The sequence below is a fragment of the Citrus clementina genome, unplaced genomic scaffold (genome assembly GCF_000493195.1).
Source record: "Citrus clementina cultivar Clemenules unplaced genomic scaffold, Citrus_clementina_v1.0 scaffold_5, whole genome shotgun sequence".
NCBI lineage: Eukaryota > Viridiplantae > Streptophyta > Magnoliopsida > Sapindales > Rutaceae > Citrus > Citrus x clementina.
Genome location: NW_006262201.1, coordinates 10,884,433 through 10,906,539, shown reverse-complemented (window position 1 = coordinate 10,906,539; position 22,107 = coordinate 10,884,433). Strand labels below are relative to the sequence as shown.

The window sequence follows — 22,107 nt, the reverse complement described above, 5'->3', positions numbered from 1 at the left end:
TTGCCTCTGCTCTGCATCTTTTATATATCAAGTTCTTAGGGGTCAAATCAGTTTTTTTATACCTAATTTTTAATATTTCACTTCGAAACCTCAAATTTTTTCAAAGCTTGTAGGGTCATGATCCTCGCCAGGAGTGGGCAAATTTGTGTTCAGATTAACTTAATCGGATTTTAGGTTGATTGGGTTAGAATATTCAGATTGGATTGTATCAAATCAAAAATTCAAGTTTAGTTTGGATTGCAATAAGAGGCAGGCCTTGCATGCAATTTTTTTTATCATTTGGTCACTATCCTTAAAAAATTGACCAAAAAATACTACTTGCTTAAACAATGACCAACATTCTTCTTCAGTTAATTCCTTAATAAAAATAATATTTGTTAATCTCATAATGCTTGCTACTATCTAATGATGTGTAGTAATCAAAAAATTGACTACTGTAGAGACCATTCTTTAAACAATAGATGAATGGTTCCCATTGATTGTAACTTCCATCCCACACGTCATCTAGGACAAAAAAAAAATATCTTTCCCTCATTAGATTTATCAATATGGTTTACAAGAGATAACCTGATATTTGTCTGTTGCCATTCTTACATTATATGCATACTCCATGACTTACAAGATTGCTTCTTTGACCATCTATCTGATAACCTCCAATGGCGAAGCTAGCATCATTTGTTTGGGTGGGCTAGATTTAAAAAAAAATGAAATTTACTTCCCAAAAAAATTGTTTTATATAAATGAAATTAAGCACACTACATAAGCGCAAAAATTTAACCATAAAACTATAAAAATACAATGTAAATAAGAAAAACACTATTGATGAAGATGTGTCCTGCGGTTCTTCAAAAAAAAAATTCATCTACTATCGCATCTGAGTCAATATTGTTTGTAATTTCTCTTTCCATGTAAATAACCATACAATCTGAAAGAAACACATTCTCCATCTTGTTTCAATGTATTGTCTTAATCAGTTTTATGGCAGAAAATGCTCTCAACTGTTGTTGCTGTTGAAACAGGAAGGGTTAACACTAAATGAATTAATCTATCCAACAAGAAATAAATCCGTGACTTTCTAGTCTCAACCAATCTTCGACACAGTTTAGAAAGGGAAGTAATATTCTGAAACTCTAGAAGAGAGTGTATATCTATCTCAAAGCACTCTAATTGTCTTCTCAAAGCCTGTAACTCAATCTTAGTGAATCTTCAGGATAAAATCTTTCAGCAAGGCTGCAAATATCTTCAATTTTAAATGATTTAAATGCATCAATAGGATTTAAAGCTGAACTAAGAGTGAGGAGTTCCAAAGTCTGTTTAATAAATCTATTATTCAACTCCATCAATTGAAAATCTATCACAGTATTAAATATATCATAATGATAATAATGCTCAACTATAATATAATTATTCTGCTGACAAGAACGTCCTCTGCCTTTCATATGGCGAGCTTTCATATCAAGCATATCTATCTCATTCTTTTCATAAAATAAAACTACGTTCTCAATAAAAGTTTTCCAACCATTGTCTCGCAGCCTTTGAAGAAGTTTTTTCGTAGTTGAGACTAAGTGCACAGCATTTAGAATATCTTGAGATTTAACTTGTAATGCTTGACAAAGTAAATCACTCACCCCCAAAACTTTATTTAATAAATGCAAAATGAACACAAATTTAAAAGATGTCATTGATTCACATGCACCTTTAGCCTCTCCACGTATACTATTGTTAGGTCCACACTCTACCAACTTCCTAAGAACGTTACGAACAACACTAAACAAATCAAGCAACCTACTGATAGAACGGAAATGAGAGCTCCACCAAGTAGCCCCAGGCCGTTGCAAAGTATAAATTTGATTGGCCCCTGTACCAGTTTGAACTTCTCCTGAAGCTATCAAATCTATTATTTCTGCTTCCCAAACAGATTTTAACTCAGAAAGTCATTTAGCAGATGAAGTCAGAACATTTACAATTGAACCCAATGCTGAAAAGAAAAGCCATACATCTGGCACATCATTAGATGCTGCAACTAAAGCAAGTAGTTGATGTGCAAAACAATGTATATTATATGCATATGGGCAATCTTTCAAAAATAATGCTTGTAATCCATTCCATGCATCCCGCATGTTACTAGCACCATCATACCCTTGCCCTCGGATATTTTCAACTAAAAGATCATATCGTGCAAGAACATTACATATTTCTTTTTTCAATGTTACTGCTGTAGTTTCCATGACATTGACAACTTCAAAAAAACGTTCTCGAATATATCCATCACAATCACACATACCTTAAAATAATAGCCATTTGCTCTTTATCTGATTCCTCAAGTGCTTCGTCTACTAAAATACAAAACTTACCATCTCCAAGTTCCTTGCGTATCTTGTTTCTCACTTTGTTTGCAAGAATATTTAAAAGCTCTTTTTGAATGTCAGACGATGTATACTTAGCATACGATGGAGCATTTTCCAAGACAACTTGAGTAATTTCTTTACTACACTCCGCTAAATGCTTTATCAACTCTATGAAAGTTCCCCGATTTCTTGAATTAACTAGTTCATCATGACCTCTAAAAGCACATGCTTGCTTTGCTAACCATTTAACTGCAATAATTGAGGTCTTCAATCGTAGGCTATTCTCCAAAAGTTGTTGTGAAGTTTGGGCATTAATTAATCTATCAATGTGTTGAATTGGGTTCCTCAAACAACCCCAACTCTGCATATTCTCATTATGATGAGAAGATGGACCCCCTTCATGCTATAAAAAAGGACATGTTTTTCCATTGTTGACTCTCTTCCAACTAGAAAATCCTTCAATAAAAAATTTTGGGTTGTTTGATGGAATTTCATCAAAAAGAAAGCATGGAAAACAAAATGCACTATCTTTTACCTCAGAGTACTCAAGCCATGGAAATTTTTTAAACCAGTGACAGTGAAACCTACGTTCTTGCATGCCATCATTAGTTAGTGGATAATCTCGTAGTTTAGGATGATAAGGTCCCATTTTGATGTACTCCCTTCTAATATCATCACGTTGATTTACTGAATACGTCCCTATTTGATGACGTAATCCAAGATCACACTCCAGATAAGTATTTCTAGTTTCTTCAACTTCAACCCTTTGAAACTTGGAAGTATGTTGCTCACTGGAATCTTGAGCATTAACTTGACATGGAGATAAAGACTTGGTGGATGATTGATTTTCACCTACTCTCTTAAAAAAAGAAAGTAGAGTTTTCCTTGGTTTATTTAACATTGAATCTATAATAAAATACATTAAAAATTTAGTATTTGTTTTATAAAAAATTTGACAAAATCGCAAGTTAAAAGCTAATTAAAAAAGTCAGCATTCAAATTAATTGTTTTACTATTTTATTCACTCATTCTTTCATGCCATCATTATTTTATAATTACAAGAAGATGAATCAACACCTTTCACAGTTCCACTTTATATGCTATCATCACCGTTTTTCACATTCTATTATTTTATAATTTTAAAAAGATGAATCACAGTTCACAAAATCAACAACTTCCAGTCTTCCACAATTCCACTTCGTGTGCCAACCATCATTATCATAAAATCATATTATATTCTATAAACTAAAGTTTAAAAGGCAAAGTGCTTTGTACCAGGGGCCGCATCAAGAGACTGGGCATTCGGCGTCGGCTCAGCGGTAAGAGATTCAACCTGTGGGTGCGGGCCTTGCGGCAGTGGTTCGGCGTCACTCATGAGGCAGTGGCTAGGCGTCAATTCGAGCGCAGGAGACTGGGTATTCAGCAACGGTAAGAGACTTGAGCAATTGAATTTTGGTGAATTTTAAATTCAGATTTAGTTAGATACTGGTGAGTTTTATGAATTGTAATTTGGGGAAAATAAAGATTCCTATAATTATTGGGTTTGTTTTTATTTTTTTATAAATACTAATAAAAGTAAATTTATAAATTATAAATAATTTTTTTTTTCAAAAAGCTTACCCGGGCTGCAGCCCGGGTTAGCCTTCCCTGAGCTTTGCTCTGCCTCCACAGTCGTTGTCTACTTCCCTTGAATGTCTTCGGGACGGTTGTTCCTTTGTGTGGTCACATCATGATAACAAGCGAACTTACTCTAATATCAGCTGACGATGAGGAAACATTAAAAGGCTATTAGATAATAGAAACCAGGTTTTTAAATAATAAGTTTTATTGCGAATAATTTGAACAAACAAAATTGGGTATTGAACCACTTTTATAGAAACATAAATATTAGGAATTTACCAAAATAGGCAAATCCAAAATATTATATGATAATAAAATCCTTCTAATCTAAATAAGAAAAGGAAGACAAATGGAACTCAAATCCTTATTCATAAGCAGCAAAGGAGTTCAGTTGCCCAAGAAGAGGGGAAGCGATCGCATCCGCCATTCTGACAAGGAAAAGGAGAAATAATTTGATAAGATGTTCAGTGTGCTTTTGTTACGAAAATACCAAATCAAAGGAGCAGTTGCATTCTTCTTAGATTGCATGAAAAAAGTTAATAGTTATCCTCCCCCACCCCACACGTCAATAATTTTACCATCTTTAATTTCTATGATTCTACTCCACAACTATGGTACATAATTGTAAATATTCTAAAATTAATTTGTACTGGTCGGGCCAATGCCATGTAAAACAAAAACAAAAACTCAAAAGAAAAAAAAAGAAGAAAACAAAAGTTGTAAAAAGCATGCCTCACGGATAATTTACTTATAGTTAAATTTCGTCCCACACCCTTATTAGATTGAAATACTTCAATTTACCCTCCAAAAGTATGAAAACTTCAATTTACCTGCCAAATGCCATTATTTTTAATAGTTAATTGATGTTGACTTGAAAAATACGAGAATGCCCCTAACCCTAACTAATTAATAGTTTCGTGGAGTTAACAAGAATAATTTTATTTTGCCCCTTAAGGTCTATTATATTTCAAGTTAGACGACAAAAAAAATTATTAATAATAACTCCCTATAGAAAAAAAAAAGTAAAAAAACCATTGAAAGATTAATTTAACTTTTACTTATATCTTAATCTATAAAACAAGTATGATAATCACAAATTTATTTTATGATATCACCACAATGAAAATTTAAAAAATAATTTCCTAGGAATATAAATATTTAATTAATTAGTTGACTTTTACCATCCAAAATACCATTTTACCTTTTAAAGTATCTAAAACAAAAATTAACGCACAAAATTTATTGACATTCCATTAATAATGTAATTTGACAGGTTAAAAATTAAAAGTATATAAAATGTCGAGAAATTCAAGGACTGAAGCCTTAACCCCTATTTCGAAACCCAAATTTTTATCAGTTTCTTTCTTATTAATATCATTTGTTATAATTTTAATCTTATTTTTTTAATAATAATTCTTTTTATTGAAAGCCATTTTAGTATTTTTTCCCCAAACATCAAACTAAGGGGTAAAATAGTAAAATATTTAATAATTTATAATATTTCAGTATATCCAATATATATCATTTTCTTAGAATAATATTTATCATTTTTTTCAGTATTCTTAGGAATCTTGAATAGTAACTCCTTTTTAATTTATGATTAAAATGTTGAAAAACAAAAAGTTATAATCTTTTAAAATTTGAAACGAGTTATTGCAAAATAATAATAATCATAATAATAATTTTATTCCTTATTTGAGCTTTGAAATATAATAAATTACCAACAATTGCATCCACTACAATTTATCCTTAATCAAAATTTAAAATTGCAATCCATTTTTTTGTTTTCCAAATTATGTTTTCTTTTATTCTTGGTCTTCTTTTGTTTCCTTATTTCTTTGTCTTGTACTCTTTTTTTTTTTTTTAACCTTTGTTCCATCTTTGAGGCTTTATCTTAATTCTTTGCATTAATTCTATCAAGACTATCCTTGATAATTCTATTACCGTACAACCTAAATTTCTACCATCACATAATATTAGAGAGATATATAGTATATCCTTATTAATTAGAAGATAATTTTACTCCTATTCAGTTTAATTAAGAGGAAAATCGAGAGAGATATCTACTTTATTCTTATTAATAAAGAGATAATTTTATCCCTACCTAATTTAATTAGGAAGAAAACTGACAACAACCCATGCACTCAAGCCAACTTTAAGTGCTTGGATGCATGAGTTGTAATGTTTTTTATTTAAAGGCTCCGGCTATGTTGGATCAACTCCAACATAGAACCAACTAATATCAGCCGTGTGATTTTAATCACTCAATCCAACCGTCACGATTACACTCAGTGGATAAACATTCCACATAGTCCACAAACATGAAGAGTAAAGTTTTGATTGCATATGTATCCTCTCAAGTTCTCAACAACTTTTTCTTTAAAACACACTTTTAAAGCTAATCTGCAGATCTCTCCGAAAACTTTTCCGCTCCAAACTCCTCATCTCTTCCTCACCGAATCTTCGGAGGCAAAAATCTTTCTTGCCTTCTCCAGTGGATTCTTGATTTCTTCTTTTTTTTTTTTTTGGTTGCACCCACCTCTTCCTTATGATTTGAGGATGTGTGTCTTGTTCTGGCCTTCTTCACCTTAAGGTGGTTGTTCTAGTTCAATTTTCTCCTCCTTTGGTTTTGAGGATGGCTGCTATGCGTCCATTCAGATCTTGATCTGTGATGGTAATAATGTACCAGTTATAGTGATAATGTTGGTTTAATTTCTATTTTCCAGTACATAACCCTTCAACATCTCTGTCAAATGCAATGAACCGATCACAACCATTCATAATTAACCACAAAAAAAAAACACACACAGAGAACAATCACAACGACGATTTGTTTTGATCATCCCTGCTTTTTCTTAGCATAGCTCTTGGAATGAAAATTAATAAAAAGTGTCAAGAGGGAAGCATTAAACACAGCATTGAAGCACCAACCCAAGATCCCAGAGCATCCAAATCCCGCAAAATGATAATACAGCATCAAAACTGAAACAACAAAACTAAACACGAACTGAACAATCTGACAGTCAGTGACCAATCTCTTCCACTTTGGCCGCAACCCCATCACACACAATAGATAGTACCCGTACATGATCACGTGCACACTTGCATTGGTGACAAGTGCGATAGGAAACAAAGACTGCTTCGTCTGTAACCAAAGGTAGCACATTACGACGACGGTTGCATGGTGGTAGACGTGGAGGAACGTGAGCCGTTGGATGGAGTTTGACAAAATGATCAAAAGGGTGTCTAGGAATTCGAGTATTTTGGAGAGGTAGAAGATGTAAGCGTAGAAGAAGAGGGGACCGGAGGCAGAAATGGTGGGGGGGAAACAGAGGGTGTGACGGAGGTTGGGTGAATGGAGGACGATGGAGAGAGTGCAACCAACGGCCATGACGAGGGAGAGGAGGAGGAGGGTGAGGTTATGGACGGCTGTGATGGGCTTGAGGATGTGGGGTCCAATGAGAGGTGATGATGATGGTGATGTTGGCGTTAATTTGTGGTAGAGGATGAATGTGAGGGAGAGGTAAGTGAGGATGGAGAGAATGAGGAAGTGTGGGGAGGAAGCTGGGGTTTGGTTTTGAGTCCATGTGAAGTTGAGGATTTTGGGGTGGTTTACAAGCCAATATTGGAGTGTTGAGGTGATTGAATTTGAAGCCATGGCTGCTTTTTGGAGGAAGAAAGATTTGGAAGAGATGATGTTGAGAGGAGTGGGGGAGTTTAGAAAGTTTGGGATAATGTGAGGGGTATTTTGGGTATATAATGTTGTCTTAGCTTAATTTTTGTTAAAAAGAAATAATAGTAATGATGATGATGAAAAAATCTTTTCTCATATCAACTTAAAATTTCGAGTGGTTTCCAACGGTTGTTTTTCTTTTTCTATTTTTGGATTTTGAATCATAATTTTTAAATTCAATAATGGCCTCTTCAATTATAAAATATGGTAAAAGGGGATGGGGTGTCGCGTCTAGGCCTCCGCAACAAAAGGCATCTTTGGACGTGGGTTTCATCAGGTTTTTCATCAGGTATTTCTGCCCAATCAAACTTGTGGATCTCGTGCACTCAACGTGGAACCCTTTTGAATGGACGTAATGGTTTTGCTGGGATCACCCAAGCTGAAGAACCTTGGAACTGGGACCAATTTGTTGACAAAAATTTAGGCATAAAATTTACAAATCAAAGACGAGTAAGATTAAGTAAAATTGAGTAGCATCTTGTATGGATTTCTACAATCGGGCTAGAAAGTACAACTAAAATTTGGTAAGAGTTTCATAATTAACGTTTATATTATAACTACAGCTAATACTAAAAGCTGATCTCGTAGTTAAAAGTCAAACAAAAACTCGAGTGCGATCTAGTAACTAATAGCGCTATGGTTTTCTTGGCATTACAAGATGATTCAAACTTGAACTTGCGATCAAAAGTGTATCAAAACAATCACAAAGACACTCAGTTTGACAAATCTGCAGTAGACTTTGCACAATTTAACTAGGTTACAAGAGTGAATAAGATTCCAAAACAACAGGCCATTATTATTGTTAAGAAAACAATTCATCGCTATAACAAAATTAACTTTTCTAACTTACTAAAATTTAACTGGAGAAAAATTGGAATATACGACGTTGTATCACATATAGTATTTAGACATCAAGAAAAGAATCCCTCTATCACTGCACTATACTTGCCAGGAAACACACTGAATACCACCACCTCCCTCCGAGTTCTTAGATGTCTCAAAGAGTTTGATGACGACTTCCGAGTTGTATCTCTTCGACAGGCAGCAAAATTGGGCTATTGACTCGGATTAACTCCCAAGAAATTTATGCGGTCACCTTCTTCCGGACTATCCTCTTTCTTCGCACTTTAGGAGCCCTTGCTTCCCCTTCAACAGAGTCGACATTCCCTTGTTTGATGCCAAGGAGCCCAAGCCCAGAGACATTGGCATTCTTTGATATCAACCACCTTGGGGACTTTTGAGTTGAGCCATTGACATCCTGAGCCGCCCCGTTGTAAGCCTTCTTCAAAAGGTCATATGATTGAAGTAGCGGATCCGCTTCCACTCCTAGCCAAGCAAGCCTTGATCTTTCTCCTAATTGGACATTAAGAACCCTGCATGGAATCCATTTGAGAAGTTGAACAATAGACAAAGTCCAACACATATAGGCAGTAAAGTATAATTTGGACAACAATTACTGATTGTTTACACACAGGGCTGAACAAATGGGTAAATTAAGGCACTTAAAAGTTGGAACCGGATTCACCACTTGTATTTCCTTAGAGAACTATCACAGAGTTCAGTTAATTTAAAACCATTCTTACGTATTTAACTGTCAAACTAGAGAAATTGTACTTCTGTAGCGATGTCGCACTATTGTTAAGGATCTGGACTTGGAAAGGATGCAAGTTGATTAAGTAAAGAAAAATTGAAATAATACTTGGTGATAGATCTACACACTTCAATAGAAACCACACTAACCTCTTATCAGACAAATAAACAGATTCCCCAGGCAAAACATTAAAACAAGGGTAATTTGGTACGTCCAGAATAGTCTATCAATGTATATAGAGATGTAGATCAATAAACAAATGCGTAGAAGAGGGAGAGGGAGAGATAACCTGGTAACATCAAAATGGTTGATGACCGCTCTATCAAATCCACACAATAGCTGATATCTCATGTTTGCATATAGTCCAAGGAAAGCACCAAAACTAAGCTGATCCCATTCTTGCTTTATCCCATCACGACAGAAGCAAACATTTATTAGCTTAATATATAAGATGAAAATAAAAAGGAAGGGAAGAGTTCCTTTGTTATGAGAGAAAAAACACACCTCTCCTTATGATTCTCCAACTCCCACAAAACAGTGCAACCAATTGTGGCAGCCTGCTCTAGTAGAAGTTTATACAAAAAAGCAGGATCTGCAAGCATCCTGTGGCAACAGCAGTCGATACATAAGAAATCTGATGAGAGATCCAACATCTTTAAACCAATCAAACATCACCGAACCATTGGAAAGTGTATACTTATAATTTTTTTTTCCCCCAAAAACTTTGTCCAAGATAAATGAATGTATAAATCTCTTCTACTAGTCTAAGCTTTAACTGTTTTCAACTCCAAACTTCTAAATCCAACACAGATTCAAAACAGCCAAGATTAATGAGCGACAAAGCGATAATAACACAAATCCCAAAGCAATCAAAAAGCAAAACCCAACAAATGATAAATTAAAAGTAATTCCAGGAGCTCAACAAGAAAGACTACCTGCCAATGAATGCCCTCGAGATTCCCTGAGGAAGTGAACGAGAGATGAACCTAGTAGTTGGTGGTCTGGTATTAATAAGACTTCAGAGGAACATGGCAATTATTATTATTAAGAAAACAATTCATTGCTAAAAAAAAATTAACTTTTCTAACGTATTAAAATTTAACTGGAGAAAAATTGGAATACACGATGTTGTATCACATACGGTAATTAGACATCAAGAAAAGAACCCCTCTATCTGTGAACTATACTTGCCAGGAAATTAACACCAGGCGAATACCACCACCTCCAACTATTTATTAGGTGTCTCAGAGTTTGAAGCAAAATTGGGCAATTGACTACATTAACTCCAAGAAATTCAGAGGGCGCTAATTAAATACCCTTTTAACAGTATCTTCTTATTCTTCTCCAATCTAACAGTTATTTGGAAAATCTAAATGACAGTCATGCATCAAAGGCGTCAAAGTTTGGCTACAAAGCAGCCTGGAAAAGTGATGCAGAGCAAGAAATTGAAGAAATCCTAATTATATTTAAATGTATAATATTTAGGAATATTTTAATTAATTTGTATTCTAGTTTAATTTGGTTTCCTATTTAGAGTCTTATTGTTTAGGTATTGCTTATTTGGGTAATATTCCTAATTTAGGCATAAGTCTTATTAAAATAGGTTTTCTAATCATATTAGGATAAGTCTTATTTAGTATAAATAAGTGTATTTTGTAACTTTTACAAGTAGAGAATTTTGAGTTCAATAATATTTCAATTTTCAAATCTCTTTGTGAGTATTTGAATAGTTAATTCTCGGTATTCTGAATCAACGAGTCTTAACCCCTAAGTTCGCGGTATTCTTTTGAATCAACGTGAATTTAGTTGTTCTTTTATTCCGGTATTCTCTAGAATCAACGGAATATTTTGAACATTAAACTTCCGCTGCATCAGCTTGGTATCAGAGCCAAAACCTGGTCTCACCAATCTAACTCCATCTACCACCAAACCTTTCCTTTTTTCCTTTTTTGTTTTTTTCCGTTTAGTTTAAAAAAAAAAAACCCAAACAACACCAAAAAAAAGCATAGGAAAAAAAAAAGAAAAAAATTATATCATGAAATCACAATATCGACGTGAAGATTTCATCTTGAGAGATGTTTTAGTTAAGATGTTGAGGATTTTGCGTTCAATTTCTCAAGATTTAGAGAAAATTCGAGATAGAAAATCTTTACACATAAAGCATGCATATGGATTTGATGAAGTTGTTCACGGTGATGTTTGTTATGAAGATAATGAGGAAAATTGTAACTTTGTTCCTTTCGACAATATTATTCCTTCCGAGGAGAATATTAATTGGCCATTCATGTCTACAACAAATCCTCAACACAAAGACAATATTGATTTGGATCAATCGCCGAAATTTGATGAGAATCTTGATATTGTGGGACGAGAAGAGGTAATTGTTTATCCATCTTTTGATCTTGTGGAGGAGAGAGAGATAGTTATTGATACAATCTCTTATTGTTCTCTTGATTTGCCGAAAGAAGACAAAAAGAGTTGTGATATTTTTCAACAGTTAGTGGATTATAAGAAAAAATCATTTTTCCTTAACTATGTTGAAGTTCGACACGAACAATATGAGAAGACATTATTGGAGAAGTTGTTGATAGAAGAATTTATTTTACGCCATTGGAGTGATTGGATGGACGTTATTACAAAAGTTGGAAAATTTAAAGTTCGTCGTCTATGTCAAAGCTCTGTTTTAAAAATTAATCCTTATGCACATGAAGATATTCTTGAAGATTACAATATACAAAATTCGAGGACGAATTTTCTCCAACCTGGCGGGAATGATGCATAGCAAGAAATTGAAGAAATCCTAATTATATTTAAATGTATAATATTTAGGAATATTTTAATTAATTTGTATTCTAGTTTAATTTGGTTTCCTATTTAGAGTCTTATTGTTTAGGTATTGCTTATTTGGATAATATTCCTAATTTAGGCATAAGTCTTATTAAAATAGGTTTTCTAATCATATTAGGATAAGTCTTATTTAGTATAAATAAGTGTCTTTTGTAACTTTTACAAGTAGAGAATTTTGAGTTCAATAATATTTCAATTTTCAAATCTCTTTGTGAGTATTTGAATAGTTAATTCTCGGTATTCTGAATCAACGAGTCTTAACCCCTAAGTTCGCGGTATTCTTTTGAATCAACGTGAATTTAGTTGTTCTTTTATTCCGGTATTCTCTAGAATCAACGGAATATTTTGAACATTAAACTTCCGCTGCATCAAAAAGGCTTTACCCTCTGAATGAGAGCATGAATTCGAAAAATATGATGAATGAAGAAACAAAGGCATAATATCACAAGAAGTAAAACTTTTCCCCAGAGATCTGTTTCGGTTTGTGCTAAAGCCAATGGAAACCGATGGAAATGAATTTCTACGAATTAGACATATCAGCCAAAACAGGTACTCTGTACAAGCAAAGTAAAAGAGAGTAACAAAAAAATTTAAATTGATATATGATAATTAAAATTTCAGTCACCATATAATTAATAGAAAACTTTGTATACAATGATTTATTGCATATTAAGATTGTATAGCTAAATTTTAATTGCTATACAAAATATAATATTAGCATTGGGAGACCGCACCAAAACGTACCTAATTGAATGTGCCTTTTCACAGCCATTGTACAAGCTTTGAAGCATTACCACAAATGCTTTTTCAAACCCGTGAACATGATGCACCCGAGAGATGCAAGATATGAAATTGTTACTACAGCCAGCATTGAAACATTCGTTAAGAAAGGAAGTTCATGAAATACGCCTTAACAATCATTAGATACTCGTCTTCAGGAATCAAAAAGCAACAACTGCTTTAAGCTCCTCAACATCACAGAGATCTTCAATTAAGATAGAGCAGATCCGGCCATCACTATTCCTTCAACTGCTCTGTTGCTTTAGAGAACGCTTCAATTACAGAATGCGTGTAAGGGATTCTTATTCAAGGTCCAATGATCAAACCTTGCACAATAACAACAGAGGTAGTGGTTCCTTCGCCAGCCTAATCCTTGGTCTCAGGAATGTCCTCAACATGGTACTCGAAATCAACCTAAAAATTAAGAATGAGTTGGAAAACTGTTTATGACCCTAAAGAACTTGAAAATCAGAAAAGATTAAGAATGAGTGACTAAACATTTTGATCACAACTAAACATACAAACCTTGAAAATCTAATTTTGAAGTACTCTTGAATGAGTGAGCAATTGCAGGAGCTGGTGACAACTAAGTTTAATGCAAAGTCTATTACAAATCCTTAAAGATGATACTTTACATACCACGATAACCTGATAACACAGAGGAACACCATGAACATTAAAGTGTATTCTGACAATGCAAATTTGTGGAAATTATCAGCTGTGGTTACCTGGACAATATTGCCAACACCAAGCTCCTTCCTCAATTGAAACATATGATCAGCCCACAAATGCTTTGCTTTGTAGCTTTTGAGAGCCTGAAATTCTTTTCACAACAACAGTGAAAATTAGGTGAAAAAATTGATAATATTAGCACAATTCAATATGTTTATATAGGATAAATGATTCCAAGAATGAAGCAAGATATAAATGATTATCTTAGCACCTAAACATCATGCAATAATAATCATCATGTCTTTCAGGCAGCTATCCATCCTCAATTGAAACAGAGCAGACCCGGCCATCACTTCCTTCTTCAAAGTCCAGCAACCAAACGTTGCACAATAACCACAGTGATAATCCTTGGTTACCCCAATGTTTTCCATAGAGTCTTCAACGTCAACCTAAAAATGAAATAAAAATGCAATGCAGGTGGAAATGAAAATTCTATAAACTAAATAAAATAAAAAATGCAATGCGTGAGCTTGAGCTTGCTTTAATCATCATAATAATCGAATTTGGATATATCTTTACTTCTCTGTGGTTCAATCATTTACTTCTCTGTTCTTGTTTATTCACAACAAGATATCAATAGAAGAAGATGGAAATGAAATTCTATAAAATAAAGCAAGTGAATTACCAGCAGAACATTTTAGCAATCCTTTGGCTAAACTTTTCATTTTCTTAGAATACTCTCCTGCCTGCATCATTAAAACCAAATTAGATTGGACCTGTGAATTGCTAGTGTGGTTCTGACATTTCCTCGAATCCCTGGTGAACATAATTAAACTCGTATGAAATAAAACAAAGTGGGCTAATGTACTACTAAAAACAATTACACAATTACTTTAAAGAATTAATGTCACATAAATTATATATAAAAAAATACGATTATCATTATACAAGATAAAATTGATAATTTAGTTTTCAACATTACTGCAAATGTATCACAGAGATTTTTTCTCTCAGGAAGTTACACATAACAACTTTTCGTACATTAAAAAATAAATTACATTGGGATTTTCTACGATGTTGTATCAAATTTTATAAAAGAGCACAAATTTTTTAAAAGAAAATATAGAAATTTCAACATACTACACTTGGTTTTTTTTTAATTATTTAATCTTTAGAAAACAAGTTTAACAGATTTGATAACTAGGAAGTTTTACATATTTATACCATGATTGATTCTATATAGAATTTTAATTCAAAATATAATTATTTTTATTAATTTCATTGCAAGCAACAACGAAGTAAATCAGAGGAGGAGGAGAAATTACCGGCGAGTGATATCTTACGGCGACCACTTGATGTGGGGAATGTGGGATATCTTATACCAGTCTTCTCCTTCCCCCTCTCTATAACGGTTTTCCAGAATGAGACATCTCCAAATTGTCAATTCCTGCAGCGTCGTCGTCCGAAGAAGGTAATCCGGCAGCACCTTTAATTTGGGGCAATCCGAAATTCGCAAGGAAGAAAGACGTGGTATGTCTGTTGTCCTGCGATCTTCTAGAATGGGCAGTTCTTCTAGAAGATCACAAGAAAAAATACGCAGTTCCTGCAGTGCCGTCGTTTGAAGAAGGTAATCCGGCAGCGCCTTTAATTTGTTGCAAAAAACAACTTTTAAGAAAGAAAGACGGGGCATGATGGAGATGTTTTCCTTCCTCGTAATCCTGTAATTCCACTCTTCCAATTCTTCCAATGCTACAATTTCGAGTGATTTCAATTTGGGGAAGGCAATAACTGATGATGACGATGAAGATGAAGATGGGTCGTCCTCACTGCTTTCTTCTATTCCCAAAAACTCATTACCCACTCTTTTTACACTTTTTAATTTCCATAGTTTGAGTTTTTCCAGAGGCAATTTTCCCAAAGGAGGCAAATGCTCACAGTTAATGCACAAGGAAAGTGTTAAATTCCTTAGATTGGTTAGCAAAGTCAACCATTTGGGAAAAATGTTGCCTCGGTAGAACATAATCCATAATTCCTCTACATTCAAAGGCGGTTGTAAGGCTTCAAGAAGTTGTTTATCTTTCTCGCCTTCCCCATGTAAGACTCCACCAAACACAAGACGCAAACGAAGGAGGTTTTTCTTATTGTAAAGTTGTAACCTCTCAGCCTCATCTAAATGGGACACATTACCCAGCCCTTCTATTCCACATTCTCGAAGGAGTTGAAGATTTTTCAGAGATTCAAGCCTACGCGTATTGCTACCATCAACACCTCCACCCACCACAAACTTTTTTAATGTTCGAAGATTGGTTAATTTGGAAATCCCTATCGGCATGTACTTCAATGAATAAGTGTTATCATTCAGTAAACTCCTCATGTTCTTTAACTTTCCAATCCCCGCTGGCAATTCTCTAAGATTTCGGCACCAACTAATATCTAGCTTTTGTAAATTATATAATTCACACAAAGTCTCAGGTAGTATCTCTATACATAGTCTATTCAAATTAAGATATTTTAAATGTATCAATTTTCCGACATTTTTTGGAATTTCTCTAATCCTACTTGTCTCAGGATGAAAACCTTGCATTATAACTAATGCCCTTAAACACGCCAATTTACTAAATAACTCCGAAAGGATGCTACTACTAAGAGACAGACTTCCATCATCAATTAGGAGGGTACGCAATCTATCAAGTCCACGAATGGACATAGGAAATGAAGTGCCTCTTTGAAAATTTAACCCTAAGTGACGGACTTTGTCACCAAAAGAGTTTATGACTGATTCTTTGGTACCATTAATTTCTACCCACAAACATTCTTTGCTACTTACAAATTGGGCAAAATCATGTACTATGTCATGCATCTTACAACTCATAATATCATCATCAGCATTTTTCTTAAATTCTTGAAAGAAAGAGCGTGTTGCTAAAATGTTGAAACACTCTTCCCCAATCATCTCCATCTCTTCGTCTTCTTCTGCATTAAGGTAACCTTGAGCCATCCACAGATTAATCAATTCCTCTTTATCCATATTGTAGTCTTTTGGAAAGACAGCACAATATGAGAAACACCGTTTTACCATAGAATTGGAGGGCAAATCATTATAACTCAACAACAAAGGAGCTAAAAGACCTTGCCCAATCTCTTCTACTTTCCACATTTCACTCTCTAAAATTCTTTGCCACTCTTTTACTGTACTTTTAGAGCGCAAGAGATTCCCTATTACCTTTGCAGCAAGAGGCAAGCCTTTGCACTTGTGTGCAATTTTTCGCCCCATTGGTTCTAATTTTTCACGATCCTCAAAAGAACGACCGAAAAATGTTAACTGCTTGAACAATGACCAGCATTCCTCTTCAGCCAATTGCTTAATGGAGATAATATCTGTTGATCCCATCATACGTGCAACTGACTCATTACGTGTGGTAACCAAAATTTTACTTCCGTGGAGACCATTTTTTAGACAAAGGAAGAATGGTTCCCATTCATTGTAATCCCCATCCCATACATCATCTAAGACAAGAAAATTTTTTTTTCCTTTAATTGAACTCTGGATACGGCTCATAAGAGATTGGAATTCGTTTAAACCAGAAGCTGACTCACCTAGATCTTCAATGATTGCTTTGGCAACCCTAATCTGATCAAAAGTGTCCGATACACACACCCATATAACTTTTTCAAAATTTATTTTCACCTCATCATTATTATACGCCAATTGTGCAAGAGTGGTTTTACCTATACCCCCCAACCCAACTAGTGAAATGACATGAAGGCCTTTTTGTTGTTCACTACTTTCACACAACAACTTGCTTAAGAGCTCATTTTTCTCCTCAACTCTACCGTAAACCTCTCTCTCATCAATCAAGGAGATGGTTCGCACTCGCTCTGGATTCCTAACATTGTTACTCACATTCTCAACAAAATTAAACCTATCTTTTCGAGTGGCAATTTCATCTAGCCTTTTACTGATTTCTCTAATCTTGACAGCAATATGATGACGAAGACTGAGTTGTTTGAAACAACCAAAGCAGTTTGAGGCAGCAGGAAAGAAGGAACATACCTTCGTCAAAAGAGTAACAAAAGCATTGTCGTTATCATCATCATCATCATCGCCGCCCTCATCAAGCTGCAATTTCCGTGTTTCAGTGATCCACTCTTCCAACACATCTTCCATGTCGTAGGATGCGTCTCTGAGCTGATCCAGCCAAAACGTAACAGCTTTGTCCTGCTTCATTTGCCTCTGCTCTGCATCTTCCAGCATAGCTTGAATGGCTTGAAGATTGGTGGTAAGCTTACCCACTTCTTGTTCGACACCCGTCACAAGCCTCAACTTTTCTTTCACCTGACCTTGAGCAATGGAATTCAGCTGGTCCAGGAGAGAGGAAACGATTGCATGAGCCATTCTGATATTAGATCAAATGATAAATGATGCAATTGCTTTTCTTGCTAAAATGCTCAGAGGAAAGTAGGTTTTATGTATTCTGTGAGAATGTTCATTCAAGCATGTTTGCATTCTTCTTATACCATAGGAGTTATTTAATTTTTACCCTCAAGTCAATGTCAATGTGAACGTTCTTTTGTGCTGCAAATTGAAGGAGTCCCCACATGAGTCACTGTCTGGGGCTAGCTTTCTGCTCCACCACGTCAATAATTGTACAGTGTCTGCCCTGTTTCTCTGATTCATAATAATTCATTGTTAATTCTGCAGAGTACACAGCATCAGCACTTGTGAAATTTCTTAGTTACTTGCTGCTCTTAAGATAATTAGTAACAAAATATTTGTAAACTGCAACAAAAAGCTCAGTGCAATCTATCTATGAATCTTGTGAATTCACATATAATACAGTCGATTTAAAATAGTCATAAATTTTTTTTATTATAAATATTAGTATATTTGTAATGGTCTAATATATATCGATGAAACTATATAGAGTAGTTTCGCCTAATTGTATAAATTCATTATGAATATCATCACAAATTTGTATTTGGTCGGGACCGTGCGAGTGAAACTTTTGATAAAATCATCTCCTGACAATTTATTTATTATATTTTTCAATTTAGCTTTAACGTATGGATCCATTCCTTTTATTATCAGGTAGGCCAAAGCCATTTGGTCATTTGAAAAAGTATGTGATTCCGCTTTAGTCTATTATGTCACGACAAAAAGAGAATTGGAAAATATAACATTCTCAAATTAATTTGTAGTGGAAAAGAGAAAAATAAGACAAAAGTTGGAAAAATCATGCAGCCGACCCTTTTTTCTATCTGATTGCGCAATATTAGGTAGGCGAATGCGACTTCATCGATATCACACAGCAGTGGTTCTGTCATTAATTTTTTTCTTTTATTTAATTAAGAAAAGGAAGAAAAGATAGCACATGTTATGATTATTGTGAATTTTCCATCCCTTATATAAATTCTCAAATTTATTTAAATTGTGAGTCATAGATAGGGTTGGCAATTTAAGGGTCTGGGCCGGGCTTTGCCAAGCCCAGGACCAGGCCCTTATAAAGTTTAAAAAGTCCAGGCCCTCTCAAAGCCCATTCAAATTGGGCGAGCCGGGCCTAGGGCTGGGCCTGGGCTTTTACGAATTTTCAAAATTTTTTTTAATAAAACTATTTGTCGGTTGATTAAAACCGTGAATTTGTCTAGTATGTCTATTCAAATGACTGGTTCCCGATCCACAAGAAAGAACCGTTCCACAATGATTGCATTTTGCCTTTGCTACACTACCAACATTTAGTTTTGTAAAATGGTCCCAACAATTTGAAACAACCCTCTGTTTTCTTTTTTTATCACTCCGCATTTCTTCTTGAACATTTTCCGACTCCACAGATAGATTTGAAGGCAAATTAGAAGGTTCAGAGACATTTTCCATTATAAACCTATACAAAATTAAAGGAGATAAAATATTAAATTAATAAATTAATTAAGCTAAGTGTAAATGCACTAAACGCATACTGCATTTACAAGCACAGGAGTGACAGGACAACAAATTTACAATGTCCAGAACTCCATACAGTATGTCAGTATCTATACAATGGAGACATCACCTTAGTACAGGCTGAGAAAAATAATATGAATATGGAAATTAAACAGTATTGAGAAATATAAACACTCTGCAATTGAAGACAGGAAATAAATTCTATATCATTGGAATCCTCTTAACAGCCTTTAACTATTGAAACCGGTATCATCTCAATCACTAACAAATCAAATCTTTCTACTTTAACTATTGAAATCCTCTTAACAACCTACAAACACTTACAAGCTTTAAAGAAAATGAGCCGAAACCCATATAAAAAATCAAATCAAATCCTCCACTGGCCGAAACCCATATAAAAAATTACAAAATTTAGAACAACAAACAGATCAAAAAGAGTCCACTTTGAAAAGATCAAATGCAGCATTACCCAGATCACTGAAAGGGACAAAGAAAAGATCAAGAAACTGAGGAGTGAGGACACAAAAAAATGCTTACCAATGTTGATGGAAATTGCTGGGAGGCACTGCTGCGAGCCTGCGACACGCGGGAGATGCTGTTGCTGCCTTGCTGGGTGGCTGGACGGTGGGTGGCTGGGCGGTGGGATTGGCCTTACGCGGGAGATGCTCGCTGCTACTGCTGCTGGAAGGTGGGTCGCTGATGGCTGATGCTGGCTGGACGACGCTGCTGGAATCTAGAGATGCTCTACTGTTGGCTGCCGGTGGCGAGAACAGTGAGACGCCGGCACGGTGACGCCGTGACAGTGAGTGAGATTTTGTCAGGTGCTCACTGCTCACGAAATGGTGCTCACGAAACACGAATAATTTGATATTTTGATTTACCGATTTAGGGATTTTGTGAGTTGTGACAAAACCTTTGCCCTTTGCCCGATTTTTTTTATTGTTTTGTTTAAATTTTTTTTTTAATTTCAATTTCATAATATATTATACAATTTTTTTTAAAATATATATATATATATATTATTTATTATAAAGCCTGGGCTTAAGCCCAGGCTTTTCATTTAGACCCTTAACTGAGCCCATATGTTATGGGCTTCATTAATTACGAGCCTTTATCCATAATTTCAAACCACGGGTCGGGCTTAAAGCCTGCGGGCCTAGGCCGGCCCGGGCTTTTCTACCAACCCTAGTCATAAAAGTATATTACCTAAACTATTTTATCAGGCCATGGTCGGATACTAGGATTAAGTATGGAATTGGACTAATTTTGTGATTATATATTTATATCAAATTTGGTAAGCTTAATTGAATTGGACTAAGGGACTAAATTTAAGTTTAATCTTAAAATTATGGGATTAATAATCCTAATTTACACATTCCTTTAGTTGGGACTTGGGATAAGATTAAGGAAAAAAAAGTTATCCATTTATGAGACTTTAATTTATGTCATTATTGTTTATTTATATTTAATATTAATCATGAAAATTAATAATACCATCAATTAATTGATTTTATATACTTTTTTAAATATTTGATAAGAATTTGATAAAAATTAATTAAGGATTTAAATTTTTATTCATTTTTTATTTATTTATTTTATCATGAATACCCAGTATCTTACAATATAATTAATTTTCTTATTCAGACTACTCAGCATCAGCTCCTGTAAAATTTCTTACATTATAAGCAACAAAATATTTATAAACTACAACAAAAGGCTTAGATCAATCCACCGATGAACCTTTTGAAGTTATATATAATATATTAATTGTTGATCTAGAATAGACTTAGTGGATAGATTTTTTTTATTATAAATATCAATAAATTTTTTATCGTTTAATAGATATTGATGAAATGATATATAGAGTAATTTCGCCCAATCATATTAATCCATTATGAATTTCAGCACAAATTTGTATGTGGCCTGGACCGTGCAAGTGAAATTTCAGATAAAATCATCTCCTGACAATTTATTTATTATATTTTTCAGATAAAATAATGTTAATTAGTAATTTATTACATCTGCAATTAGCTAGATACTTTGTTTGAGAAGAAAAAAAAGAATAAAATCAGTTTCACAATGATTTTAATTGCAATAAATATCATGCTGTGGTCTATAACTTATATGATATTATAGAGAAAATATGTGAAAGATAACTAAGTAATAAATCCATTACGAATTTCATCACAAATGAAATTTATTTATTATATTTTTCAATTTAACCTTAACGTATGGACCATTTTTTTGTCTATATGGATTATGGCCGACGACTTTTGTTATCAAGGTAGGCAAACGCCATTGTCTCATTAATTCATTTGGTCATTCGAAAAAGTTGTGGCTCTGTTTTAGTCCACAGTCAATATATAACTTTATTAGGCCAAAGCCATTTGGGCATTTGAAGAAGTATGTGATTCCGTTTTAGTCTATTATGTCACGACAAAAAGAGAAATGGAAAATGTAACATTCTCAAATTAATTGCTTAGGGGCCAAATCAGTCTTTTTATACCTAATTTTTAATATTTCACTTCGAAACCTCAAAATTTTTCAAAGCTTGTAGGGTCATGATCCCCGCTAGGAG

The 22,107-nt window shown here is 34.2% G+C and overlaps 1 protein-coding gene, 1 long non-coding RNA gene and 1 pseudogene across 2 annotated transcripts; all 3 read right to left on the bottom strand.

Annotated features, from left to right (window-relative positions):
- Positions 1–6,481: 6,481 nt before the first annotated feature.
- On the bottom strand, positions 6,482–7,720 carry LOC112098453 (elongation of fatty acids protein 3-like). The gene has a single exon (XM_024184852.1). The coding sequence runs from the start codon at positions 7,624–7,626 to the stop codon at positions 6,808–6,810; it is 819 nt and encodes a 272-aa protein (XP_024040620.1). The 5' UTR covers positions 7,627–7,720; the 3' UTR covers positions 6,482–6,807.
- Positions 7,721–8,572: 852 nt separating this feature from the next.
- The window catches only part of LOC112097918, a 55,343-nt pseudogene continuing 41,808 nt past the window's right edge, over positions 8,573–22,107 (bottom strand).
- On the bottom strand, positions 9,590–10,262 carry LOC112098456. Its single transcript, XR_002905560.1, has 3 exons — positions 10,228–10,262; positions 9,797–9,895; positions 9,590–9,694 (listed from the first exon to the last, which is right to left on the bottom strand). It is a non-coding gene; the product is annotated as an uncharacterized LOC112098456 (long non-coding RNA).

Bases quoted from the DNA above. Each gene is read 5' to 3' on its own strand.
- LOC112098453 (XM_024184852.1), bottom strand. From the start codon at position 7,626: ATGGCTTCAAATTCAATCACCTCAACACTCCAATATTGGCTTGTAAAC.